Here is a 27,649-nt window from a genome sequence, read left to right as displayed (position 1 = left end):
ATATACATATTTAATAGGAAGCCATGTTTGGGGCTACTGTAAGTGCAAAGACTTTTGTAATTTTACATGTTCTGCTGGATTCCTGGGAACTAGGCCTATGGAATTGTTATAGGAGCTGTCACATCCTGTGAGGATAAGGCTTTTAATCCAGAACTTTTTCTACACTCGCCTGATGGGGATCACATCTTGCAGCACACTGTTGCCTGTGGAGAAGCTAGCTCCAAGAAGCTGTAAGAAGGGCTGTGGGAACTGCTACAGGTCCTTCTGCTGAGAGAAGCAAGCTGTAGTCTCCACCCAAGAACTCTATAAGTAGACTAGTGGGATTCAATGTTTAGTTAAGCCTAAAATCCCTTGTGTGGCATTGTACATACCAGGTATGGTTACTTTGATAACACACTAAGATAATATACATAAATTGCTTTGTACTAAGTTTTCTTTGTGCAGAAGTTCTGCACTTTTCCAGCTTTTCCAATGCTTATGTTCTGAATGTCCTTGTCTCAAATGTAACTCTAATCTAAACAGTCCCCCTTTCGTCTCCCCCTCTCGTACCTCCATTTCCTGCTCTGTCACAAGCATTCCAAGCTCAATTGTCTCCTCCACTAACAATTTTTAACTGGTTCATCTGAACCAGAAAAACTCTGAACCTCCCGTGTGTTCACATAATAAGGTACTAGACAAAGTACATTCCTTTATCTACTGGACAATAAACCCCTTAAAATCAAGGAGGACATGCTCTTGTTTGCACTCTTTATAAGAATTCTATACCAGTTGATTTGAACTGAATGATTACTGAGAAGATAGTCACAAATCATTCTAGTAAGAGTTAAAAAAATGTAAATTTAAAAAAGGTTTTATTGCTTTAATTATATCACTTAACCAAGCACAAAGAAAGGCTTAGAAATAATTTTCTTCATAACATCATTGAAAATTACACCTTTGGTGGTCTTTAATAATATATTTGCTCAGTGTTTTGGATTAAAATAATTAAAAATTTTAGAAAGGATATGCTATGTCTGCATACAACCGAAATATCTTATAAAAATTAACAAAATTAAATAATTTCAGTGCTCCAAAAACAATCCATTTTTTGGCTATGTTTTTTATTCATTTTTCTCAGCTCTGGTGAAAATCAAAATCTATTGTCATATAGACATGGCGATAGTTACCTTGAAAAAGAGCTAATATGTAATATAGTCCACCAATTATATTTACGCATATATATATTTAAAATAAAGAAAAAAACTGGAAAATACATATCCATTAATGATAGACTAAACACTACTTAATCTATGCAGTCTCCGAATTAATGAACAGGTAAGGAATAAAAGAAAAATAACTCCATTAAGAAGTAGTACATAAAAATTTTTCTTAACACCATTTTAAAGAAGCAAGTTTCCAGATTTCAATAGCCAAACATAACAAAAATACTAAAACAAATTTAATAAAGCTTGAAACACAAACCTCTAAAAATTATTAGAGAATGTAATCAGTAGAATTTCCAAAAATATTTCTAAAAACTTCCATTCTTGTATAGTTTCTTAGCAGCCATTTTTGCAAAGTGCTATCATTACATGTTTCCACAGTGGGATGTTGTGAGCCATCAGCTACTTTGCTTACTGAGAGACAGGACTGGGTGATTATGTGAAAAATAGTGTGGGTCTGTTTGACAAAGAAAATAACGAATAATGACAAAATCAAATACAAAGGCAGTAATAAATCAATCATCCAGGACAACATACAATTTCTACCCGAGAAGGATGAAAGGCACACATCACAATAATTGCTTCCATGGAGCTGTGAGCCACATCCTTTTGGGTGGCTTTGATATCAACTGTATTCAGTAGGAGTAAATGGAGATAAGGCAAAATATGGAGAGGGGCTTAAGATCAAATGATGAAACATTTTGGGCAAAATTTTGGATAGAAAAGATTACATTCTCAGTGTTCATCCAACTACTAAAATGAGTGATTTTGTGAGTGGACATTGATTAGACACCAGGGAAGAATTTGGGGGATAATTTAGCTTTAGGGCTTTGCTTTATTTTTGTACAGTATGGCACTCAAATTGCTTGCACCTATATTTTCACAGGGCTAACCTGGTGGTGTTTATAAGGGTTCCACCTGTGCATTGCCACTCTCATTAGATGTCAACTACAAAGTTAATGAAGGGAGGAAAAAGGAAAAGATCAACTCTGGCCTCTTAACTTGATCTAATTCTCCAAACACAATGTTAAATTAATTAATTAATTTGCTTATTTGTTGCTTTCCATCCATTTCCTCCACAGGAGCATAAGCTCCAGAAAGGCCATGGACCAAGGCTACCTACATCAGTAAGCCCAGGGCCTTCCCATGGGAGACACTGACTATGTTTGCTGATGGAAACACTTAGTAAAAGGCCAGTGCAGAAGATAAATTCTATTAAAATTAAACTACATCTCTTGGGCAGCTTCATGGACACAAATCATTGGATTTACCTTTTCAAAGATTTATTTTCTACAGTAAAATGGTAGATAAATGACTTACAAAGATAGGAAATGTAATATTATAGCATATATTTTCCATGTAAAATGATACTCTTAACTACAGAGTTTGATTTGTTAAGCAGACTATTTTTTTTTTTAACCAAATCCAAATTTCCTATCTATACTGTTTGAAATTTCTAGGCTAGATCATCCTCTACCCCCAGTGATTTTTCTTCTGCGATAAACTTTTCTTGGTAAATGTCATGGTAACTTCAAAGATATTATTGCTAGTGATTTTAAATTTCATGTGTTATTAAAAAGAAAAATGAATTATAAGTTTTCCATGGTATAAAATAGAAACAAAAATATTTTGCTTATGCTCAAGAAATGTGACCCCAGAGCACAAATATGATATGAATTTTCATAAAAACACAACCGTAATATTCTCCACCAAAATGTTTATTACATGAACGACCATGAAAAAAATATTCAAAGAAATTTCTTTCCAGGTACTGCTAAAAATCTATATACCAGGAGAAAAATCAGAAATCTCAACGCCATTGAAATAAAAACTTTTTTTCATTTAAAAAAACTCGCAAAATTATTGTGTTTTTATTCCCTTGAAAACAAAGTATAATTTATTTATCTTTTCTGTTTATTCTGTATAGAAGCGACAATTAAAATTTTATGTCTATTTTAGTAATTTTATCATTTGTGTATATTTAAATAGAGTCATGCACCACATAAGGACATTTCAGTCAATGATGGGCCTTATGTGAGTATGATGATTGTCCCATGAGATTATAATGGAGCTGAAAAATTATTTTTCTATGTTTACATATGTTTAGATACATAAATACCATTTACAATTGCCTACAGTATTCAGTACAGGAACATGCTGTACAGATTTGTAGCCTAGGAGCCAGGCTGTACCTTATACCCTAGATGTGTAGTAAACTATACCTTCTAGGTATAAAGTGCAGAGTACATTCTATGACATTTGCATAATGACAAGATCACTTAACGACACATTTCTGAAATCAATCGTATCCCAGTCATTAAGCGAGGCATGACTGTAATTGAGGTCATCTAATTAAATATCTTTCTTCCTTTTATACTGGGGGCATTTTTTCCTATCTTTAAAATAATCTAAAAACATACCATTAAGAAATAATTTCTATAAAATGGATTAGTCAAAATTTATTTAACTTTTCCATTTGGGGGAATGTTTTTCCAATCTGGAGCTATTGTAAATAATGCTGTGACAAACATCTCTGAATATGTCTGTCCATATCTATAATAACTTCTTTAAAAATGATTCTCAAAAGTGAAATTACAATGTCAAAAGGTACAGATCAGTTTAACACATATTATCAAGGGTGTTTACCAAAAAAATCCATAATAATAGCACCAGTAGCAGCTAATACTTCTTGTGCTTTCTATATGCCAGGATACTGTATTATTGACAGTTTTACTGCACCTTTACCAGTATTGTATGTTACCATTAAAAACATTTCTTGCCATATTGATAGGATAAAGAAATAAATAAAATAACACACACGAAATGATTTTTTATTTATGTGTATTTGATAGCTATTTAAACTTCTTTTCCAATTTCATTGGCTATCTATATTTGTCCTATGCTGTTTATTCAAGACTTTGCATGTTTTTATATTGGATGTACATTTTTTAAAAATGCTCTTTAGTAAGCATATCAGCCCTCTGTCATATTTGTTGCAAATGCTTCATGAAGAGGCTGTCGTGTTAACTCAATTTTGAAGGCAGTGTGACACAGAGGCTGCCATGCAGCTTGCTGCCAAATATCTTTTCCTGGAGGTTTATTTAAAATATTTACTAGAAAATAGGGTAATATGAACCCTAAGCTGTTTTTTGCTTAAAATATAGCATTACTTAATTGTACTCCTCTGAAATGTAAAGCATTAGTATTTCCTGGATGCAAAAATTATTGTCATGCCATTTTAAGATGCATAAGAGAAAAAATTAATGATTTCTGCCTGTAAACATATTTGTACGTTTTGCTATTTAAGACGTGTCACAGAATATCACCTTCCAGTGATACAGTTCCTACCTAAAGCCAACTGGAATCAAACTAGGGAAACAATTTTGATGATACAATAAGAAGCAAAATATTGTAAAATTAGATCATACCTTTCTATTAAAAAGTACTAAGTACAAACTTTAATATTTTAATGAATAAATAGAAATGACTGCATAGTTGATTTAAGAAATAACCAAACAGGTCCCAGTTTAAAAGATGGCATATGAAAAGTCCAAAATAAAACCCAATTGATTATGTTATTACATATAACAATAAACAAAATAAGAATAAACTTAGACTATTATAGACATTTAATTTAATAGCAAAGATAATAGGACTTCCCCCTGTTGAGCAAATACATAATGTAAAAAATTAACACAGTAAAGTTATTAAAAATATTAATTATGATCTCCTGACAAAGTAGTCTGTGCATTCAGTAGAATAAAATAGGAGTATTCTAAAAATCAAGTATAAATGTTTAATAAACAGGAACTACAAATGCAACACTAATCTACTTAAATTCCTACTCACTAATTGATTCTAATGAGAAATCACAGCTACAGGTCGATGGGAAGATGGAAGGGAATACCTGTCTAATGTATATATCCTTCAAAAGGTAAATTGAGCCACTGCTTTTATTAGGAATGCTACTCAGGGAAATGCACGGGATGCATTTATAGATCACTTACCTTGAAATTATATTCCCATTTACCCGCTTTCTGATAAAGGTAAATAGAAGAGGGGAGATTAAGTAAAGTCTAAATATAGGCTTCTGTGATTTCAGTAAATACCAATCTAACATTTTACTTACTGAAAAATATTCCTTATATTGCGACTCTGGGAAACATTTGATACAGACGGATATAGAATTCATAATAAGTATTTTCTCAGTCAACTTGCTCAGTCACATGAAAAACAAGACTTATTTTTAGCATCATATTTTGCTCCCTTTTTTTTTTCCTTTGTTGCATAGTGTTTATTGAGCAAAAGAGTTCTGATCTAAAATTAGATTCTCATACTGTATGTAGCTGCCTGGATGTTCAAAAAGAAACGTGATTATATGCACATATTGCAGGAAAATGTAAATTTCAAATTGATTAGAACACAATTGTGATGTTCAAACAGAATATAAGAAAACCTGAATAGAATAGAATGGATGGATGAAAGACACCTTTATAAAAATAATTTTTAAAATGTCTCAGGGAGTTTAAATTTAGTTTTTTTTTTCTTTTTGTTTAACTCTGTGGCAATAGGCATTTCATGGCACAGAAGTGTTTGAGTAATTTATTCAAGAGATTCTAGACCAGGTGGGTATGCTGCAATTTTGCTAAAGATGGCCAGGTTGCTCCCAAATCAAACGGATTTGGCCAGGTATAAAGTGACGGAAAATTAAATTCATTGTTGTGTTATGTATGAAATATTTAGTTAGGAAAGTGGGAAACTCTATATTTCAAATCGAAGCTGGCCAAAGATATGCCTTTATTACCAACATGTGTTTAGTTTCATTCAATTAAAAGAAGAAGTAATTAGATATGGATTAATTATATAATGAATCTGTGTAGCTAAAGTTTGTAAGCAATTAGACCATAGTGACAAAGCAGTTTTACGGATTGCCTGTTTATCTAAACAGATCATATTTATTGCAGAACATCTTTCTCATTGTTAAGGAAAGGAGAAATTCTATGTGAACAAAATTTAGTACTGTGAATAATTCATAGCATTTAATTATTTCATCCAAACTGTACATTAACCTTATTAGGGTATCATCATTAAAAACAGCTAATTATGGGCCGACCCCGTGAGAGTGTGGCACTGGTAGCGCCGAGGCCGCGGGTTCGGATCCTATATGGGGATGGCCGGTGCGCTCACTGGCTGAGTGTGGTGCAGACAACACCAAGCCAAGGGTTATGATCCCCTTGCCGGTCCAAAAAAAAAAACAAAAAAACCCAGCTAATTATTTCCAGTTTTTCAATTACCTCAAGAGGCAATGTAGTGTAGTAGAAAAATTGCTGGATTTAGTGCCAGAAACTTGGGTGTATAAACTTAGACAAGGCATTTATTTTATGCTTCAGTTTACTAATGTGAAAAATACAGAGAATAATATCTGTCTTATAAGATTATTGTAAAAACTGCATGAGAAAACAGAATTACAGACACTCAATTAACTTTCTCTTCTCTTTCCCCCCCACTCATCTAAGTAAACAAAACCAAAGCACCTGGATTCCTTGTTTTGAGACTTCCTGACACTGTTTCCATTTTTTTTCTGGATATTGCAACAATTCTGCTCCTATTTATAACTTTCCTTTCTAAGATTGAAAGGACTATGGGAGACAAGGTGATGGAATATTTCAGCTGTTCACACTGTGAGATTCACAGTTGTACTGATAACTACCTTTCTTTGAATACTTAATTAGGACCTAAATCCTATCTCTTCTGCTAGTGGTGTAATCTTTGTGCTTTAATTTCCTCCTGATAAAGGCTGATAGAAGAGAACTTAAAGGGATATATTTTGGTTCTGTAATTCCATGCACTCCACCAATTTTTATTCTGCCTTGAAACTGCACCACCTCAGAGGTTTCTCAAAGAAGAATAATTTTGCTCTTGCTAGCAAAAGATAAAAGAATTGAAGAAGCAGTAAGCAGCACTTGCCTACTTTCCACCGGTTGGAATCTGAGAAGCATAGAGGCAGTAAGCAGTACTCCTTCCCATCTCAGTACCTTTCACCCTTTTACTCCCTCTCTCTCCCCTCTGTCCTTTCAGGGACTTGCCATTTCCCTAACTTTGCAATATTTTTCAACAGTATAAAATGACTATGGAACATATGTAGATGTTTGTCACTGACTAAACCTGTCCTTTTCAAACTCTAATATGTACATGAATGACCTGAAGATTTTGTTAAAATACTTGGATTTACTGTCTCCAGTGTGGTATATCAGATTCCACATTTCTAACAAATTCCCAGGTGATTCTAGTCCTAGAGTCACCCTTAGGGTAGCAAAAGTTGGAACTATTCTGTGGATGAAAGGGACCTTAAATGTAAAACTTAAAAGGAAATCACACAAATGAATAAATATTATCTTTCAATTTCATTAAAAATGATCTTTTTTAATGACCTTCTCACATATAAAATCAAATTTCAAAGCTGAAATTTCCAGAAAGGCAATGCACTATTCCTACAATTGTTCTATTCTCATCCAATTTCTCTACATTATGAATTATACACTTTCAAATTTGGAAAAGTGGTGTCATTAGACAAATTGAACATCACAATTTAATTTTGAAAGCATAAACACATAGGAGAGTAAATTATGCTATATAATTATCAAGATAATCTGATTGTTTATTTAAAATAAAAATTTATCAATATTCATGGTATATTATAAGCTTTTTGTGTGTGTTCCAAAAATAAAGCTAACATGACACAAAATATTACAGTGCTCTGAAAAACTGCAACAGTCTATTGTCTACTACTAGTCATCCAAAACAGTAAATTTATGAATTTACATAACAGTGAAGCTATGTGTTTTTCCCCTGCTTATCTTTCAAAATTTCTTAGTATTCAATAACCTTGTTACTGGCTGACAGAAAATATAAGCAAAAATTTACACCTAATTAATTACCACCAAAAGTTATTTTAGAAATGAAGAAGTTTGAGTTATGACTATAGAAGCCATTGTTCACTCAAGAGATATAGAAAAGTTTAAAGACTAAAAATGGTGTTCTGAAATTCAACACTGCTTTATCTTATACAAAAAGTACAATCATTCCCTTCCTTTATATATATATATTAGATTTCCTTATTTTTAGCACAAGCCCCCAAATGTCCTGGGGGGCATAAATACTACTTGCAGGATATCTATTTCATCTGAACATATATCCATACTTTTCCTCCCAAAATGAGTAGAGATTAAGGGTCCAGATTTAGCTGTATGTATTTAGTAGAGGAAATGTCTTCTGTAGGCTTAATATAAAGGATGATGATAATAGATAACAGTTGAAGAGGAAAAAAAAAAAAAAAACAGTGGTCAAACAAGGTGAATAAGATATTGAGAAGGCAAAAGAGTCGGAATGGAACCCACTGGTGCCAAGAGCCTAGCAACAATGTATAAACTTCAAGCCCCAAATTAACCCTATATAAGGAGTTTCAAATCCCATAAGAGTTCAGTAAGTTTTCCTGATATTCAAATCAAGAAACTACAAAATCATGCAAATTAAAATGACATTCAAAAAGGTTTTAAAGAGGTCTTGTTAAAATATCAGTAGTACCAAAAATTCCAGAGGTTGATTTTTAAAATGTTGCTCTTACAGAGTATTTTACATAGAACACTGCATCTGTCGAGACTCATTGACCTCTATCGTATGATTTATCTTGTAAGAATAAAGCTTAGTTCTTCTTATAAATAAATCATAAATTTTCTTTTAAATAATCATTTAATGATGTGGCAAATATAACACAGATGGCCAATTCATTTTGCTGAGCAAGGAGCGGAAAGAAACGAGGCTGTTTTCGAGGCAGCTTCCTCAAGCAGAGGAAAATATTTCTTTTTTATTAGCTCCACCTGATGGCTGATCTGGTTTTCACACACGGCCTGGCTATAAATTCCCAGTAGTAATTTTGTGGTTTTCTCTCCCTCTTCTCTATCAGAAAGTTGTGCTATATTGAGAAGAGGCTACTTAGCTGATTATGTGCCTAATTATATTATTGAGTTCTGCAAAGAATTTACTATTGTGAATAGTAAAGAATTCTTTACAATATTCTTTGCAATAGTAAAGAATTCTTGTTAATCTTGTCAGATTTTTTTCATTTAGGTTGAGAAGCATACATATCATAGAGTACAATGGTGTAAAATTTAAAATTTGATAATATGAACATATTGTCAATACTGTCCTAGGCCGAGCCCGTGGCGCACTCGGGAGAGTGCGGCGCTGGGAGCGTGGCGACGCTCCCGCCGCGGGTTCGGATCCTATATAGGAATGGCCGGTGCACTCACTGGCTGAGTGCCGGTCACGAAAAAGACAAAAAAAAAAAAAAAAAAAAAAAAATACTGTCCTGTATGCACATCTTCATATGCACCTCTCATGTGAGCTCAGCTTGCCTCTTGCCTAATCTATATTAGTCATGTACATGGAGATAAATTTTAAGCACATAAAAATGATTTTACTTTCCTCATTCATGTTTTGTACTAATGAGCCAGTTTGGCAAAAACCTGTTTATATGATATCCCATCCTAATGTGATCAGATATGAGCATGCATGCTTGAAAATACAATTCTGCTAATGCAGAAAAAAAAAAGCTTAGGATTTAAATGTTTTTGAAATATATAACCGAGCTTAAGTATTAAATAATAAGTAAATTAAGGATACTATACCTCAGCATCATATTCCCATAACTGATTTCCTCTCATATGGTGGCATTTTAACATGACTACAGGTCCATTGAGTCTAGAAACATCCAAGCACAAGTCATCGGTTCGGATTTCTTTGTCAGCAGTATAAGAAAATACCTGAAAATATAAAATTCAGCTAATAAAATACTTTTATCTACTTTTTAAAAAGTCACAGTATAGCAGATCTGTGGCAGTGTTCATATCAAACAAACTTGTGTTTTCAAATAATCTCTGCTGTGGGATCTTGAGAAAGTTAGTTCATCTCTCTTAGACTTTCTTTTCAACTTCGTAATAGGCACAATGCCACCTATTTTGGTGAAGCCTCACTTTAACAAACTAAATTATTAAATGTTTATTATTTGTTGGCACTGTATCTCCTGCATGATACTTGCCTTATAAAGCTCACAAGTTAAATAAAATAAAGTTTATAAACCTCGTGGATCTCAATAAAGGGCAGGCATTGTTCCCACCACCTTATGATCAATTCCCCAACTCCAGAGACAGTAATGTTTTTTATATAGAAGTTTATTTTTTTCTTTCAGTAATATAAGTACATCACATAAATTTCATTAAATATTGTCAGTGGGTTTCTGAAGGTTGTTGAATTATCTTCTCTAGAGATCTCTTTAAAGTTGGCTCTATACTTATCTTTCTAATAAGGTTTTAGGTAGGCTTGACTATATCAATTCTTCTCAAATATCCAAGAAATGTCAAGGCAGACTGGGAACTCATTGTTAGAGAATACAAATTGAAACTATAATAATCTTTATTATTTTGTTCCTGGTGTGAATAATTTATTTAAAAACTTGGTTATTAAAGTTTATGAGGGTTATTAAGTACATAATTTCAAAACTCATTTTTTTTCTTTTTGCTGTGATAAGTGTGGTTTGGTATTCTGTGGGTTTTTCTTTTTTCCTTGCAATGTCAAGAGGGAGTATAATGAGAAAGTTCATGTCAGGGTCTTCTGGTTTCTGAAAGCAGTCTGATGAAATTCGAGGAAGTCAGCTTTACAAATAACTTATAAATTCTGGAGCCCTGGTCTGTAAGCTGAATAAGTTAGACTTGAAAAGATTGCCTCGGCAGCACTTCTGCTCAGGGCTTCCGTGAAAATCACAAGGAGTGAGAGAAGCTGCAAAGTCAATGACGGAACCGAAGTACCCTCCTAAGCCAACTTCTTAAAAGAAAATCCTCACAAAGGTTATACATTCTACTCAACAATAAAAACATTTGAGAATTATGTGAAGTTCATTTAACTGAATTATATAAAATATATTATAGACTTCAAGTATGGAATTCAGAGAACAATTTCCTATCTTTATTACTTTTTCACGTTTGTAATTTTCATGAAAAACATCAAGTAACCAAAGAAGAAAAAAAAAATTAATAAAGGTAAGTATTTGTATCCTCCCCATAGTAATTTTTTTTAAAAAAATAACAAGCATTTAATTAAACAACTGAATCTAGTAGTGAATCTTAAACTGAGGAAAAGAAAATTTCTACAGAAATTTCTTTTGCCCATTATAAGATTATTTCGGTACTGAGGGATAATCTTCCACATTAAAATTGCTTCCTTTTAATTGTGCACAAATGCCACTGTAAAAGGAGACGCCAAAACATCCAAATTCAGCATTAATTTTCTAAAGCAAGTATGCTAATGACCTGAGCAACGTTTCTCTCAGGTTTTCTGAGTTTGAAAACTGTTCATGTCGAAAGTTCTAGAGAGCAGTCTACCATATTCTTTATTCTTTAATTTCTAATTTTGATTATTTTTTTGTCATTTAGTAGATATGTTCAGATATTTACATTCAAGAAAGATATATCTGTAAAATTTTTTCTAAGCCGATACATGTAATCAGTTTATATGAAATTTTCTTTCTTTAGCCTTGGGACATGGAAAAAAAAAAACCCAACTGATGTTAAAATGCTTGGCCTGCAAGTCATTTTTCCTGGGAAAAAAATCTGTAGAAAAGACATTATTATTTTCTGGCATTAATGTAAACTCAGGATTAATTTGTTTTGTACCTGAAAAATAATCTCATTTTTATGCTTGATTGTTTATAGGATTTTCTATATTCTTTATTATTTAAAAAGTCAGCACATGTCAGTATATACATATCTTTCTTGATATTATCTGGAAATTATTAGGTTTAATCTTAATTATTTATCCTTTATTTTTTTTTACCCATAATTGCCATTTTTGCACTTTTTTTGTATTTCCTATTGTGAAAGGTTTGTGAAACATTTTGACGATACTGAAACATTATATACTTTGCAAAGATGCTGGTACATAGAAAGCATTAAGTAACAGATATTTAGAGTTACTATTCTCAGTCTTGGTGCTAATCCCAGATTCTGGACTTATATGTGGATTTCTGCTTTGATAAAGGACTATGCACCCCCAAAGAATTTTAGGACAAGAGCATGGCATTTTTTGCTCTTGGCTCTAGTACCTGATGGCAGACCTTCCTGATACTTTCAGCATAGTACTATCTCTGCATATTGTGGCCCTCTGGATTCACCATTTCTGAGTTCCTTATGACTTTGGGGACAACTTCAAACCTCTTGCTAGATTTCTTAGGAAGCAGCTGTTGCCTGTGGCTGTTTCCTGTTACCTGTCTCAATACCCCACGTAGCTCTCTCAGTTGGTATGTCTAGTGCCAGCCTGTTCTTCTGCTGTTGTTAAAATCTTCATGCCTGTCCATAACGTAAGATAAAATATGTCAAACCTGAACACCTATTAAGCACTTTACCTTAGAGTAAACTATCATACATGTCATTAATCTATACTAAACTGATTCCTTCATTAGTGAAATCTTGTATATTTTTTAAAAATTGGAAACTATTCCTCCTTTTCTAGTTACCACCCAAATTGCCTTATCATTGATTAACCAATACTTATACTTACTAAACCAGAATTGAGTTACACAAACCATAGGTTTAGCATATGTTTTAAGTTGCCAGATTGACTTTAATGACAATAATTGATTCAAGTCTCATCACTTTAGGCAGTGCCCTCCACCCGGAAGCAGGCAAGAGTGCACACCAAAAACACCAATTCCATGCCAGTGGCCCACCACAGCCACCGGCACAGCCATGGCTGCTGCAAAAGCAGATCCAGGAGGCTCCAAGATCCCCAAACAGATTCAACCCAAAAATATCCTCTGGAAGTGCTATAGATTGGAAGCGCTATAGATTGGAAGCTACCTCCCAACCTCTTTGAAGCTTAAATTCTCAGTGTGACTGTTAAAAGAAGGAAATCCTATTATGATAATCGAAAGGTGGGGCCTTGAAGAGGTGATTAGATTGTAGGACCCTGCCTTAGTGAATGGATTAATAATGGTGGTCAGGGGCATATTTCTAAGGGCTTTAAAAGAGCACATGAGAGGTTAGTCTTTCTCTGCTCTGTTATTTCCACCATGGGACACCCTGAGTCACTATCACCACCACCAAGACCCTCACCAAATCCGTTCCCTGCACTGTGGTCTTTCCAGCCTCAAAAACTGTAAGCAGTAAATTTTCTTTTCTTATAAATCACCTGGTTTCAGGTATTTTGTTATAAGCGACATAAATGGACTAATACACCAAGACACGTTATAGTCAAACTGGCAAAGCTCAAAGGCAAAGAGAGAATTTTAAAGAAAGCAAGACTAACAGCAGACTTCTTAACAGAAACTCTACAGGCTAGAAGAAAATGGGAATGATATATACCAAATACTAAAAGAGAAAAACTGCCAGCCAAGAATACTATACTCAGCAAATCTATTCTTCATAAATGAGGGAAAAATAGTGTATTTTCCCAGACAAACAAAAACTGTGGGAGTTCACCACCACATGGCCAGCCCTACAAGAAATCTTCAAGGAAGTCCTGCATCTGAGATCTGAAAAGCAATAATCACTACAATTAATACACAAAAAAGAACAAAACCTACTGGTACAACAAAAATGCAAATGAGAAAGAGAAAGCAACTAAATCTTAGCACCACAAAAAACCATAATTTTGGTCTTCTCTCTTGTTTTTTCTTGATCAGTCTATGTAAAGGTTTGGAAATTTTGTTGATCTTTTTAAAGAATCACCTGTTGATTTTGTTGATTTTTTTCTACTGTTTTTTAATATATTTCATACATTTCTGTTGTAATCTTTGTTAATTCCTACTTATATTTGCTTTTAACTTAGTTTGCTCTTCTTTTTCTATTTCCTTAAGGTATTTCATTACTGATTTGAGATTCTTCTTATTTTTAATATAAGTGTTTACAAGTATAAATTTTCCTGTAAGCACTGCATGAGTCCTGCATCCTATACATTTTGATCTGTTGCACTTTGATTTTTATCTCAAAGTATGCTCTAATTTCGCTGTGATTTTTCTTTTTACCCATTGTTTATTTAGGAGAGTGTGGTTTAATTTCCACACATTTGTGACTTTTCTAAATTTCCCTCTGTTATTGTGGTCAGAGAACATATTTTCTCTGATCTTTGTATTTTTAAATGTATCAAGACTTGTTTTATGGCCAAAAAAATTAAAAAATAAATAAATAAAATTAAATGAAATAGTTTAACTGGGAAAAAAATAAATTAATAAAATTTAAAAAACCGAAGTCTAATCAGTTTAATATAGCTAAGATGACTAGAAGGAGAGTAAAACAATCAATCCGTGTCCTTCCTTCCATTATAAAAGAGGAAATAGGGAGGAAGTTAACATAAATTGACCTACCTGTCAAGAAACTGTGTGATATGCTTCATATATATTTTATTAAATAAATTGCTCTTTTATTGTGCAATTACATTTATATTCCTCTGAATGTATATGACTTTACAGTATTGCAAAGCATAATAAGTAGAACTTTTTACATGAATTGCACGGATTTAATAGTTTATGGTGCTTTAAAACTTCTGTTTTATACTTAATGTTCACATTGTCTAAACTTGTGAAATTATGAGCATATGTTCCTATGTAGTCTGACAGTCTACCTAGGTCTATAACCCACCACCAAAAAGGCAATTTTTAATCAGTTTTTAAAATTTAGCTACCTTCTAAGAGGTGATAGATCTTATTCTCCATTTTGAGGATCTTGTTGTTATGCCTTTTAAAACTACTTTGATCACTGTAACAATTCAGTTTTATTGTCTCCTATTTTATTAGTTTGCTAGGGCTGCTAATACAAAGTACTATAGGCTGGGTGGCTTAAACAATAGACATTTATTTCCTAACAGTTCTGGAGGCTGTAAGTCCAAGATCAAGATGTCAGTATGGTTGGTTTCTTAGGCCTCTTTCTTTGGCTTGTGGATGGCCATCTTCTCCCTAAGTCTTCACATGGCCTTTCCTTTGTGCTTGTGTCCTAATCTCTTCTTAAAGAACACCAGTCATACTAGATTAGGGTCCACTTAATGACGTCAGTTTACTTTACCTCTTTAAAGACCCTATCTCCAAATATAGTCACATTCTGAGGTGCTGGGGTTTAGGATTTCAACATACAAATTCTGTGAGTGACACATTCAGCCCACAACACCTATTAAACATTTAAAATGTATTTAAAGAGACAGTATATCTTTTCCTATTCCTAAGGGAAAACTATGGTGTGCATGATTTTTCTGTTTACTTGATGAGGTTGCCTTGGGATTCAGTTCAGAAATTAGAATGTGCTGTTTACTCTTATTAATCAAAACTCCAAATGTAATGTCATATCAAATCTTCTCCCCTTCTCTTAATTGGGCCTGCTTAAGGTCAGCAGCCTGCAGTGGGAAAGAGCATCTTTACCTTCTCTATTTTACTGTCCTAAGCTGCTTCTTTTTTATTTATTTTTTCTTATCACTCCTGACCCACTCTTAAATCCTCCCAGGCTGCTAATCTTTATTTATTTATTTATTTATTTATTTTATTCTTCCAGGGTGGTGAAGCTGTAGGAGTGGTCTTACCTGAACTGTTTCTTTATATTTCCTTCCTGTTCTCTGGTCTGGGAAGAAATTTAAAGCTCCCTGTCCTGAGATCATTTGTGGTTTTGTAAAAATACCCATCCCTGAACGGTGTAATGAAAAGGACACTGCATATTTTATAAGTGAGCCAGTTTTTACGATTTAACAAACTCTGGGAGTCAAGCTGACCACAGGCAGTGCAGTCTTATCCCCTCAATTTAGTTGTCACAAGCCAGCTTTATCATGTGTGAGTCAGGTCACAGCCTGCCATACTCTCCATGTGCAGGAAGCACATAACAAGCTCTCACTGAGGTTTCCTACGTAATTTGCTGGGCCCAGTACAAAGTGGAAATGCAGGACCTATTGCTAAAAAATTATTAAGAATTTCAAAGTTTCTTGTAGAGCCCTGTGTGGCTGCATGGATTGTACACCCACAGAGGTTCCCCTGCCTTGAGTTCTCCTCACACCGGAAGCTTAGAATCCCAGTCCCTCCCTTTAGAGGGAGGGCAACTCTTCTTTCTACAGAGAATCTTACAATTTCTCCATATTCTGCTACCTCCTTGTATGGGGGGGAAATGTGTCCCCCCAAAATAATATATTGAAGTTCTAAGCCCCAGTACCTCAGAATGTGAACTTTTTTGTGAATAGTTGTTATGATAAAACCATGCTGGAGTAGGGTAGGCCCTTAATCCAAAATGACTGATGTCATTACAAGAAGACACAAAGACATAGAAAGAAAGACAGCCATGTGAAGATGGAGGCAGAGAATGGAGTGACACATCTGCAAGCCATGGAATACCAAGAATTGCCAGAAGCTAAAAGAGGCAAAGAATGATTCTCCTGTAGGTTTTAGATAGAGTGTGGCACTTCTGACACCTTGATTTTAGACTTCTAGCACCTGGAACTTTGAGACAATAAATTTCTGTTTTTTTAAGCCACACTGTTTGTTACAGCAGCCCCAGAAAACTAAAATATCTAAACAGTAAAACACTTTTTACACCTTATGCTAGTTAAAGAGTCTAAAAAGTCAAGGAATCAGTTTTCCAAATTGTCATGCAAATTTTGTATAGGAAAGTCTGATTTAGATCTCGCATCAATTGTATCTTGGTGTCTAGGCCGAAAATTATAACATGTATTTATACTTTCCAAAAGCATCAAATCAACCATTCTCAAAATAATCTTTCTGTTTATATATATATATATATATATATATATATATTCATAAAGTGGTTCATAATCTTATTATGACTAAGTGATGCACCTGATTTTCTGTATACTTTATTGAGGTCAGATTGTTTCTGTCTCTGAATTGATGTTGTAATCAAATGAGTACAATATATAAAGGATGATAGCCAATTCCAATCTCATTTCCTTTCAAACTCATTATTTTTTTTCAGATAAGTTAAGCATTTTTCATTATTTCACATATATATATGGTTTGTTCTGGATTTTTCTTTTTGGAAAGTATGTTCCAAGACATTTTATGTTTATTCAAATATCTAAAATTTAAACAGCACAAACAATTTTCAAGGACTGTTGTGAGAATGATTTAAAACACTCTGCCTTAAATCAATGCTTTATTTCGCACAATAAAAGGCTGTCTATACATTCCTTTCAAAATTGCATCAAATTTAAAATCCTAATTATGTATAGTTACTTCTTTAAAAATACTCTTTTTTTTAAAAAAAAATAAAAAAAAAAAAAAAAAAAAAAAAGAAGAAAAAATTTGGGCCGAGCCCGTGGCGCACTTGGTAGAGTGCGGTGCTGGGAGCGCTGCGGCGCTCCCGCCGCGGGTTCGGATCCTATATAGAACTGGCCGGTGCACTCACTGGCTCAGTACCAGTCACAAAAAAAAAAAAAAAGAAGAAAAATACTCTTTTTGCTTTATCTTTGGAAAAATTGCGAACAAATTTTTCTCAGATCTCTAGCATGTATAGCTGCTAGAGAAGCCTTGTTCCAGCAGTGAAAATTGCAAATCAAAGAAGTGCTCTGTGTTGCAGGGACCTGAACCTTGCTTCCTTCAGCAAAGGGCCCCAAACTAATCACCCTCTGCTGGCTCTGTCTTGCCACAGGGTTTCCTTCCTTCTTTTATCCTTAGATGAAGAGTATCTATCTATCTACCATCTATCTATTTACCTAAACATATATGAATATATATATGTATTTACATATTTTTATTTTATTATTTTTATTAAGGTATACTTGACAAGTAAATATGTATTTTGAATATCCACAGAATGCATATATATATATATATATATGCATATACATATCATATATATATATATATGTTTGAGACACACTACTCATCAGAACCAGAGTTACTCTAAGGCACTGTCAAAATTGTGATTTCCTCATCTGAGAAAAGTGATAAAGATGCCTCCTGTATCATGGGATATGTTAAAGGCCGAACAAGACAATTCATGCAAACTCTAAACACAGTACTTGCCTCAAGTAACATCTGCATATTTGTGATTATTTGTACAATATTCATGCATAAAATCTACATTTGATTAAATTTCATCTCATCTTTCCCCATGGGCATTTTGTTTTTTTAAAAATCTTGCTGCTCCAATAACAATGCTAAGTATTTTGAATCCCTGTGGAAACTATTTCAGGAAAAGAGTAGCGTCCAATAATTACTTATTGAATTGAAGTGAAAACAATTTATCTTTGAAATTCTCTAGTCCACTTTGTGGAAAACAGTGCAAGAATGTAAGATAATACAATAGTGTTCACTAATACAATAACAAAATATGTCTAATATTTCTGTTTTCTTTCTACTTCATTGTTAAATCCTCCCATTTTAAGAGTCTCATGCTCTACCAACTGAGGTAGCTGGGTGTCCCTATCATCCCATTTTAAACATTTTTGATGTTAAATTTTATGTATTTTTAATGCTTTACTCTGCCCTGAAGAGTTTTCAAGGAAGTCTACAATTTGTTAAATTCATGCTCCAGATACTCATATTTTATTATGGCAGTACTGAAGAATACAAATTAAAGCCCAGTTGGGAATGCTTTCCAAAATACATGGTAGGTCCCACCTTATCCGTGGTTTCACTTTCCACAGTTTCAGTTTCCCATGGTCAACTGCAGTCCAAAAATATTAAATAGAAAATTCCAGAAGTAAACAATTCATAAGTTTTAAGTTGCATGCCATTCTGAGTGGTGTGATGAAATCTTGTGCCATCTCCCTCCATTCTGCCAGAGACATGGATCATCCCTTTGTCAAGCATATCTACGCTGTGTTAACTGCCTGCCCATTAGTCACTCAGTAACCCTCTTGGTTATCAGATCAAAAAAACACATAGCATATATAGGGTACTATCCAGGGTTTCAGAAATCCACTGGGAGTTTTGCAACATATCCTCCTCAGATAAGGGGGGACTATGGTATCTCACTAGATATGCATGAATGTGCTTTTTATGTGACTGTGGTACAATTTGCAGATGCCTCAAAGTTCCTGTCCCCTGGTGTACATGCCCTGTATAACACCTCCTTCCCTTGAGTGTGGGAGAGACTGACTATAAAATGGCCACTCCAGGATTACGTTATGTTATGTAAGAAGTTATATAAAATCTTGGATTAGCCAACTGAAGAGAGAAATTCTCCTGCTGGCCTTGAGAATAAAAACCCCCATGTTTTGGAGAGGGCCACATGGCAGGGAACTGAGGGCAACCTCTAGCTGCTCAACACAACCCCTGACATAGAGCCAGAAAACAAACAGAGATGAAAGTCAGTCCTATGGCAGCAAGGAACTGAATACTGCCAACAATCATGTGAGATTGGAAAAGGACCACAGCCTCAGATGAGATCCCAGCTCTGGCCAGTATCTGGATTTCTGCCATGTGAGACCCTGAGCAGACTCCCCAGTCATGTTGTGCCTGAATTTCTGACCTATAGAACTGTGAGAAAATAATTTTGTGTTGTTTTAAGCCGCTGAATCTGTGGTAATTTGTTAGGCAACAATAGAAAACTAACACTGTACAGTGATAAGCAGGAAAAAGGAAACATACAGAAACTAAAATTTTTCTCATCATATGGAAGACCTCCCATGCTCTATCTCTATCATTATTTTATACTTCCAATCGTTCATTTATCTATTTTCTCAGTAGATACTTCTGAGTGTATTGAATGTGTCAACCTTTATTCAAACCACACATGCCCTTAATGAAACATTCAATTTAATACACAAGCACCTAATTAAGTGCCAACATTTCTGAGGTTCCCTCACTATTCCAACCTGCCTTGAATTCTGTTCCTTGTATTTGTACTGTAATGACTTTCTATAACAAATTATCTTTCTCTTGATGATTTTCTCCCCAGTATTTTCCAGATTGCAGCATTCCTTAAATATTTTTTTCTTTGAAGAATTATCCCTCAAACATATAAATTGCAAGGGAAGAGAGCAGTGAACTCCTAGACAGGACATTCTCCTTCGATCATGGGCAACATAAATATATACTTTCCTTTTAATATTATTTCATTTGTTGGTACCATTGTACAGCGATATATCTGGTCTTTGAGGTTCTTACTGATCTATGCCTGTGAATGCAAAATAGACATAGAAACAATAATATATATAATTCACATGACATCTGTATAAGCTATGATATTTGTTTTAGTGTTTATTAGCTGCAAATAAATGGTAAAAAGACTTTGGACCATCCTATCTGAATGTATTTTGACTTATTTTTGTAACATTTCCTATGTGACAACAGGTTTTCACTTACATAATATCATTAGACACTTCCTAAAATTCTGGTATGTAGCATACAATTAGAATAAAATTATTAAATATATAAAACATCTCAAAAGGTAAATTATAATGTCCTAGATGAAACAAAGATACACTAGTGTGTGTCAATTAAAACCATCTTTTCTTTAAAGGTAAACTACTCTTTGGTTTAAATTAGACATAACTTTAAAAATCAACCTCCCAATTATCACTGCAGCATCTGCATTGTGTGCAAATAATATTAAGCTTTTCTTGGTGTTTTCATGCTTAAAGAAATCTTATTTAATTGTGGCATTCAGTATTGCTGTGAACTAAGATCAGCATCTGTTTAGTTTGAGTTCCTCCAAAAGCACACAATGAGACAAGGAGTCAAGTGCAAATAGTTTATTAGGGAAATGATCCAGGAAAGACCAGTAAAGAAGTAGGGAATGAAAGGAGCTAATAAAGAGTACATTATCAAATTAATTACACTGTGGGTAACTACAGCTTAATCCTGTTGAAAATCTCTGGCAACCAGTGTAGAACCTCAGAATCAGTTCTCACAAAGGTTGAAGGAGCTGTGATATTTATACACCCCCTGCCCTCAACTTTTGCTTAAGGTGAGCTTCCAGGGGTAGAATTTTTAATTCTCCAGGTGTGAGTAGGTGGGAGGGAAAACCCTCAGGAAAGGAAGGGAGGAGCTGGCTTTGGGATGTTGGACTGGAAGCAAGTGGAAGGAGAGAAAGTAAATCACATTTTGGGAGCACCTGCTGTGTATTAGGCAAGATAGGTATCATTAAAATATATTGTATATTAAATATGATATAGCACATATCCTATACTGTACATTTCTTCAACTTTAACATGTCTCTAAAAACTTCAGTCTAAAACTGGGGCCATGTCTTTATGTGAGATTTATATGCAGCACCACATTAAGATTCCCACATTGAAAAAATAAGTCCAGTTCATGGGTCACTTGATTAACTCACTGAATGAAGAAAAAAATCAGGTTTTTTGATAGGTTTAGAGGAATGTGATAATCTCTGCCACCCAGAAGTGGCATTTGCTCTCAGTAGCATGTAGGCCATGGATTGAACATTGGCCACGGGGATCTATTGAGAGAAAACTGATCATTCCTTGGAGTTACAGTGACCCTAAAATGCATCTCTTAATTTATTGGTTAAAAAAAAAAAAGAAAGAAAGGACAACTTTTGCATATTACAACCATATACACATAATTACCTCTTTTTAAATAAAATAAACATTCGATTTTTTTTAGAAAGTCACAACTACAGAGTTGAAGTAGAAATATATCTGTCCAGTATGTTTTCATTAGATTAAGAAGATTAAGGTTTTCTATTAGAAATTGGAATGGACACTAGGTGTTTCCATGGTGACCTAGTGAAGCCTTTTTCCTTTAATGGAAAGGTATCATTTCTGTACATACCACATGTAGCTTCTTGCTCTGTATTGGATCAAATCTTTTGATATCAGAATAAAAGAAATGAATTGAAAAAAGTTCTTTAGTCTTCCCCTGCTTGCTGTGAAATAATATTTGGGTATTCAATAGCAAGAATAAAAAGCCCTTTTCATTTTGGCTGTATTCACTATGTCACTTTTAATAACAAAAGAGCATGTCCAAGTATTTTCATGAAGTTTATGACAAATAGGTTACAAGCTATCCTTTGACAGCCTTAGTAGTCTGAAAGCTCTTTGCTCCTTTTGTCCCCTCAAGTCAAAATTCCCTTGCCTGACATTTACATTCCATTGTAATCTCAGCTCCTCTGCTTATACATAAAACTTAATTTTCTACTATCCCAGTCCAGGCCTTCAACTCTATTTGTGCCCATATCCTTGCTCTCCTTGCACACACTATGTTCTCCATGCTGACTAACGTGTGAAGCCTTTTAGACCCACTGCTGTCCTTATCAGACCTTTTGCTGAATGCCTCCTTTACAGCATTATGAATAGCTGTTGTTTTATAAATAATTTTTTTATATTCCCAATGACACTGAATATAGGGATTGTGTGCCTGTTTACTTATTTATATTTCATCCTATTACAAAGTGTATTTAAGCATAATTTTATATATGAGGGGTCTTCAAAAAGTTCATGAAAAAATGCATATTATGAAAAAGCTATGCATGCATTGCAAAATTTTTTTTGCCCCAAAATAAACTCGTACTAACTTGTTATAACATGTCGGAACAGGGTCTAGTTTGAGGTACTAAGAAGGATAAGACATTGGTTTGAAGAGAGCCCCTACCAGAGCAACACGAATTCTGCTAAAATTAAAGCAAGAACAAACATCAAATCTATGATGACTCTTGGGTGGAAGAATGATGAAATCATTGATGCTTTATGAGAAGTTAATGAGAACAATACCCACCCCCACATCAGCAGTTTACAAATGGGGAACTCATTTTAAGGGATGAGACAATGTTGAAGATGGAGCCCACAGAGGCAGACCATCCACATTGACTTTTGAGAAAAAAATTAATCTGGTTTATGCCCCTGAATAGAAAAGGACCGATGATTAACAGCAGAAATGATAGCTAACACCACAGACATCTTAATTGGTTCAGTTTACACAATTCTGACTGAAAAATTACAGTTGAGCTAACTTTCTGCTCACTGGGTGCCAAAAATGATATGCCCAGATCGGCTGCAGACAAAAGCAGAGCTTTTACTGGAAACAAGTGGGATCAAGATCCAGAAGCATTTCTTTGAAGCATTAGAACAGGAGATGAAACACAGCTTTACCAGTGTGATCCTGAAGACAAAGTACAAGCAGAGCAATGGCTACCAAGAAGTGGACATGGATGGTCCAGTCAAAGCAAAAGGAAACTGATTGAGAGCAAAGGTCATGGCCACAGTTCTGTGGGACGCTCAAGGGATTTTGCTTGTTGACGTTTTGGAGGACCAAAGAACAATAACATCTACTTATTATGAGTATGTTTTGAGAAGTTAACAAAAACATCAGCAGAAAAATGCCAGGGAAAGTTTCACCCCACAGTCCTTCTCCTGCTCATTCCTCTCATCAATCAAGGGCAATTTTGCAAGATGGGAAGTCATTAGGCATCCAAGTGACTGTCCTGATTTGGTTCTTTCTGATTTCTTTTTGTCTTCTAATCTTGAACATTCTTTAAAGTGCACACATTTTTCTTCAGTTAATAATGTAAAAAAAGACCGCATTGGTATGGTTAAATTTCCAGGACCTTCACTTCTTTAGAGGTGGACTAAATGGCTGGTATCACTGCTTACAAAAATGTCTTGAACTTCATGAAACTTATGTTGAGGAATAAAGTTTATATTTTTTATTTTTATTTTTTAATTCCATTTTCCATGAACCTTTTGAAGTCGTTATATGTTTGTGTGCTCACACATATACGTAAAAAATAAATTTAAAAAATCTGTATGAACAATGGTAATGTAAAAAGAAGGATCAAAGTATAAGGCAAATATAAGTATTTATCCATAGAATATTTTTAATTTTCTCTGGGTGGACCATATATTTTGCAGTAAAAAGGATATGAAAAACCCAAGGAGTTACACCAATTTATAGAGTCCATAAGATAAAAACCAACCAGCTTCTCAGGAGACAAATAACTCTTCCTGATACCTCGTCTGGTAAGGAAGTCTCTTTGGGGCACTTGTGGGAAGGGCTCTGGATGCAATGAGCAGCGTCTTCACCAACTTCCTTACGCAAAAACAGAGTTTACTTGAATTTTAAGCCTATTTTTGTATTCTTGGTGCTCCTGTGTTATAGGGTACATATGCATGTTCAGTGCATTCTTGACTAATAGTTGTTTTGGTTTTTTTCCCCTTTAAATCATTAGTTTTTGGTGACTGGCAGGTTGCTTAAAATTTTCACATTGCTCTGAGACATTTTCCAAAAACATTTGTTAATTGAACATTCTAAATTTATGTCTCCCATCACTGGACCAAAGATTACACAAATCATTTGGCCTTGCTGCTCTTGCTTATCCAACCATAGAGACAGAGGATATTAGAACTGATGGACATTGAGTTCAACCATATCAATTTATAGAATTAGAAATTGAGGGCCAGAAATGACAAGTGATTAAAATGGTAATTTTAAATAATTATGTCCTCAGTGAAAAGTAGGCAGAAAATGGTCTCAAGGGGGAAAACAGGAGATTATTTCAAAGGACCCTGTTATTCTTCATATATAGTACATTCATGTATTCATAGCATTTAAATTTTAAAAAAAAATATTAAATGTGATATAATGTCAGCAGGAGGATTATTTGAACAAAGAAACAGTTCCAGGTAATGGTTAAGGTTATGGCCTTGAGTCAAGAGGAATTGATCATAAGATCGGTGAAAAGTATTTGATAATAAAGTGGAGAGAGAATTGAAGGTTGGAAGATTGAAAAAGTAAGCAGGAGTAAGAAGTTTATCTGGGATGAAATAGTTTGACGGAGGTAAGACTATATTGGTAAAGTGAGCAGAGAGCTTGGACTCCATTTCTACGTGGCAGGAGCTTCAGAGGAGGCAACTGGTGTGCTGAGGGAGCAGATTGATGCTACTAGCAGCAAAGCATTTTTCTCCTAGTAAATTTTTTTGGTTAGCTACCACTCTCAGTAAGAAGTTATACTAATGTGTGAGATAAGAAAGGTATACTAGTATATGCCTTTCTGTGTATGTGCATATGTGTGCGTGTGTTGGGGTTTTATTAATATAGGGTAGTATTAAACTTTCTGCTTTATAAGAATGTGTGGTGTGATATCTTACTTTTTAAGAGACATTTTGAAACTATTCTGAGAATCTCATTCATAATTACAAATGTATGTATATTTCCCCCCAAAACTTAAACTATTATTTTAAAATTTAAGCCTTACAGAAATTTAATTTTAAGTTCTTTAAAGCATGGGTTGATGATGATATATTTTAATTAATTGACTAATCAATAAAATAAATATATTTGTCCTACTATATGCACTGATATACTTTGGTATTATCATCATTTTCTAAGATGCCTTCCTAGAGACTATCTTTTCTAAATTTAGTCTAATGTCCCTCTTTGTTGCTCCCATAGCTTGTTTTCCATATACTCATATTACTTTCTGTATCAAGAATTATAGTAGAAATTTTTGTGATCTCAACAAGAGGAATAATTGAACCTTTTTGAAGCTGACTTGTTATTATATTATTGACACAAGGAATCATATAACTTTGTACTCATAGCTAGAAAGCAAAAAGCCAAAATTGTGACTTATTTAAATGAATGTAGGATTTCATGGAATTACTTTTGAATACTTTGTGGTAAAATGATGAGTGTTTTCTAGATTGACTTTCATTAACATTTTTTCTATGGCTTTTCAAAAAAATGTCATGTGATAGATATTAACTATCATTAGGTAGAAACATAAAATTAGACTGTGCAACACTTGGAAGAAAAGATAAGTCTAGAAAACAGCCAACATAGTGCTCATTTTATAGTAAACCTTAACAAAAAAATCTTACAATCTCTTATTAACTGTTACCAGGGAAAGAAAAAGACTGAACACAACAAATTTGTCATTTGTTTCTACTCCAGGAAACACTGGGCAGAATTAGATCACAAGTTTACGTTACTGCAAGCTTTAAAGAATTCTAAGCTTATACAGATGTTCCTCTAATATAAGTAATGATATAATTTGTTTGAATGACAATATTATTTGTTGATTATTTGCTCAATTCTTGGATTCATATTTATTAAAAAATTTAAAACAATTTTTAACATTCCTTTGCAGGATTAATTCTTTCGACAAGCATCTATTACAGTAGCAGACTTTTTTAAAAAGGAAAAGAACAAATTCTTGCTTTCAAGAGGACTTTACAATTTATTTTGGGGGGGCTAACATAAACATGCATAATTGAATGACATCATAGGGGTTAAAGAGCAAGAGAAACTGAGAGATAATATATGAGTAAGTAAAAAGAAAACACAAAATTTCAGTAGTGTGAGTTCAGAAGAAGGAAATATCAATGTGTACTGAAGAAAACAGAAAAAATACAGTATTATAAAGAGAGGGTGAGTTTTGAAGTGGGACTAGATGAACAGAATTTATACAGTGGGGAATGTCATGGCAAATGGGTGTAAGAAAAGGCAAGGATATGATAAAAAAACTACTAACAATAACAGTGTTTTAAAAGTCTGGTTCATAAAGCTTATGGAGTGGAGAGTTTATGTAGGTAAGCAATGAGAGATAAAATTACAAACATAGGAAGATCGTGTAGTGCTTTGACTAGTAAATAATGTTAATTATATGCTATAATTAGAAACTCTAAAATTTTTTGTTTGCTTGTGTGTTTTTCCAGTTGGGAGTGATGCTTTAGAATGAGTCATCAATTCATTATCTTATGAGGGTGAAGTAAAGACGGGTACAGGCTGGAGCTATGGGGAAACTACACAAAAAACTATTATAGTAATTCAAATGTGAGGTCATCAGGGCCCAGACTTGGAAAGTAGAATTATTAATAGAAGTAAAGAAGAAACAGATTTTTAAAAAAGACTAGCAGAATGAATCCATAGGGCTTAGTATTTAGTTTGGAGAGGGCTGGGGGAAATGAAAAAGAGAGAGGAAAATGTAAAAGATGAATGAATAGAGATATCTGAGGACAAAAAGCTGTTGGACGTAAGATGAGATAATTAGAAACACACTGATTTTGAGGCTAAACTTGGTCATTAAAATAGATATGTACATTACTCAGTTTAAAACAATGAGTGGAAGCCCAGAAACTGTTAAGACTCTGGAGCTTTCTTTTAGATAAATGTAAAGGGATTAATTTCCTAGGAAAATAAAATGTAAAGAATCAAGAATAAACACACTAGCATGGTAATAATATACTCATTAACATGTACATGCATCACAAGTCTTTGTTAACACCAGATTAATCTCATGATTGTAGGCCCTACTGAGATTAATTTGTAAAGAAACTAACTCTTCTTCTGAAGGCCTTGAGAATAAACAAATAGTTCATGACTCCCTGAAAGACTGGGGCAATATGAAATGTTTGTCTTTTTTGGATGTTTTCCCCTACTGACACATACTATCTAGAGTGTCTGTTATGGGCTAGGATAACTAGGTTTTGTTTGGGTGAATGAT

At 33.9% G+C, this 27,649-nt stretch overlaps 1 protein-coding gene across 2 annotated transcripts in view; it reads right to left on the bottom strand.

Moving 5' to 3' along the window:
* Positions 1–1,473: 1,473 nt before the first annotated feature.
* GALNT13 (polypeptide N-acetylgalactosaminyltransferase 13) overlaps positions 1,474–27,649 on the bottom strand; it is a 418,871-nt gene continuing 392,695 nt past the window's right edge. The window contains exons 10-11 of one of the 2 annotated variants that reach the window (XM_063112481.1): positions 9,890–10,024; positions 1,474–1,659 (exon numbers count right to left, since the gene is read on the bottom strand). In XM_063112481.1, coding sequence (XP_062968551.1) covers positions 1,474–1,659; positions 9,890–10,024 — 321 coding nt within the window. The remainder of the gene's footprint in view (positions 1,660–9,889; positions 10,025–27,649) is intronic. The other variant, XM_063112489.1, reaches the window with a different exon arrangement.

The sequence above is a fragment of the Cynocephalus volans genome, chromosome 1, assembly GCF_027409185.1.
Source record: "Cynocephalus volans isolate mCynVol1 chromosome 1, mCynVol1.pri, whole genome shotgun sequence".
Taxonomy (NCBI): Eukaryota; Metazoa; Chordata; class Mammalia; order Dermoptera; family Cynocephalidae; genus Cynocephalus; species Cynocephalus volans.
The sequence above is the reverse complement of the archived record's forward strand: the minus strand, read 5'-3'. Positions and strand labels throughout refer to the sequence as shown.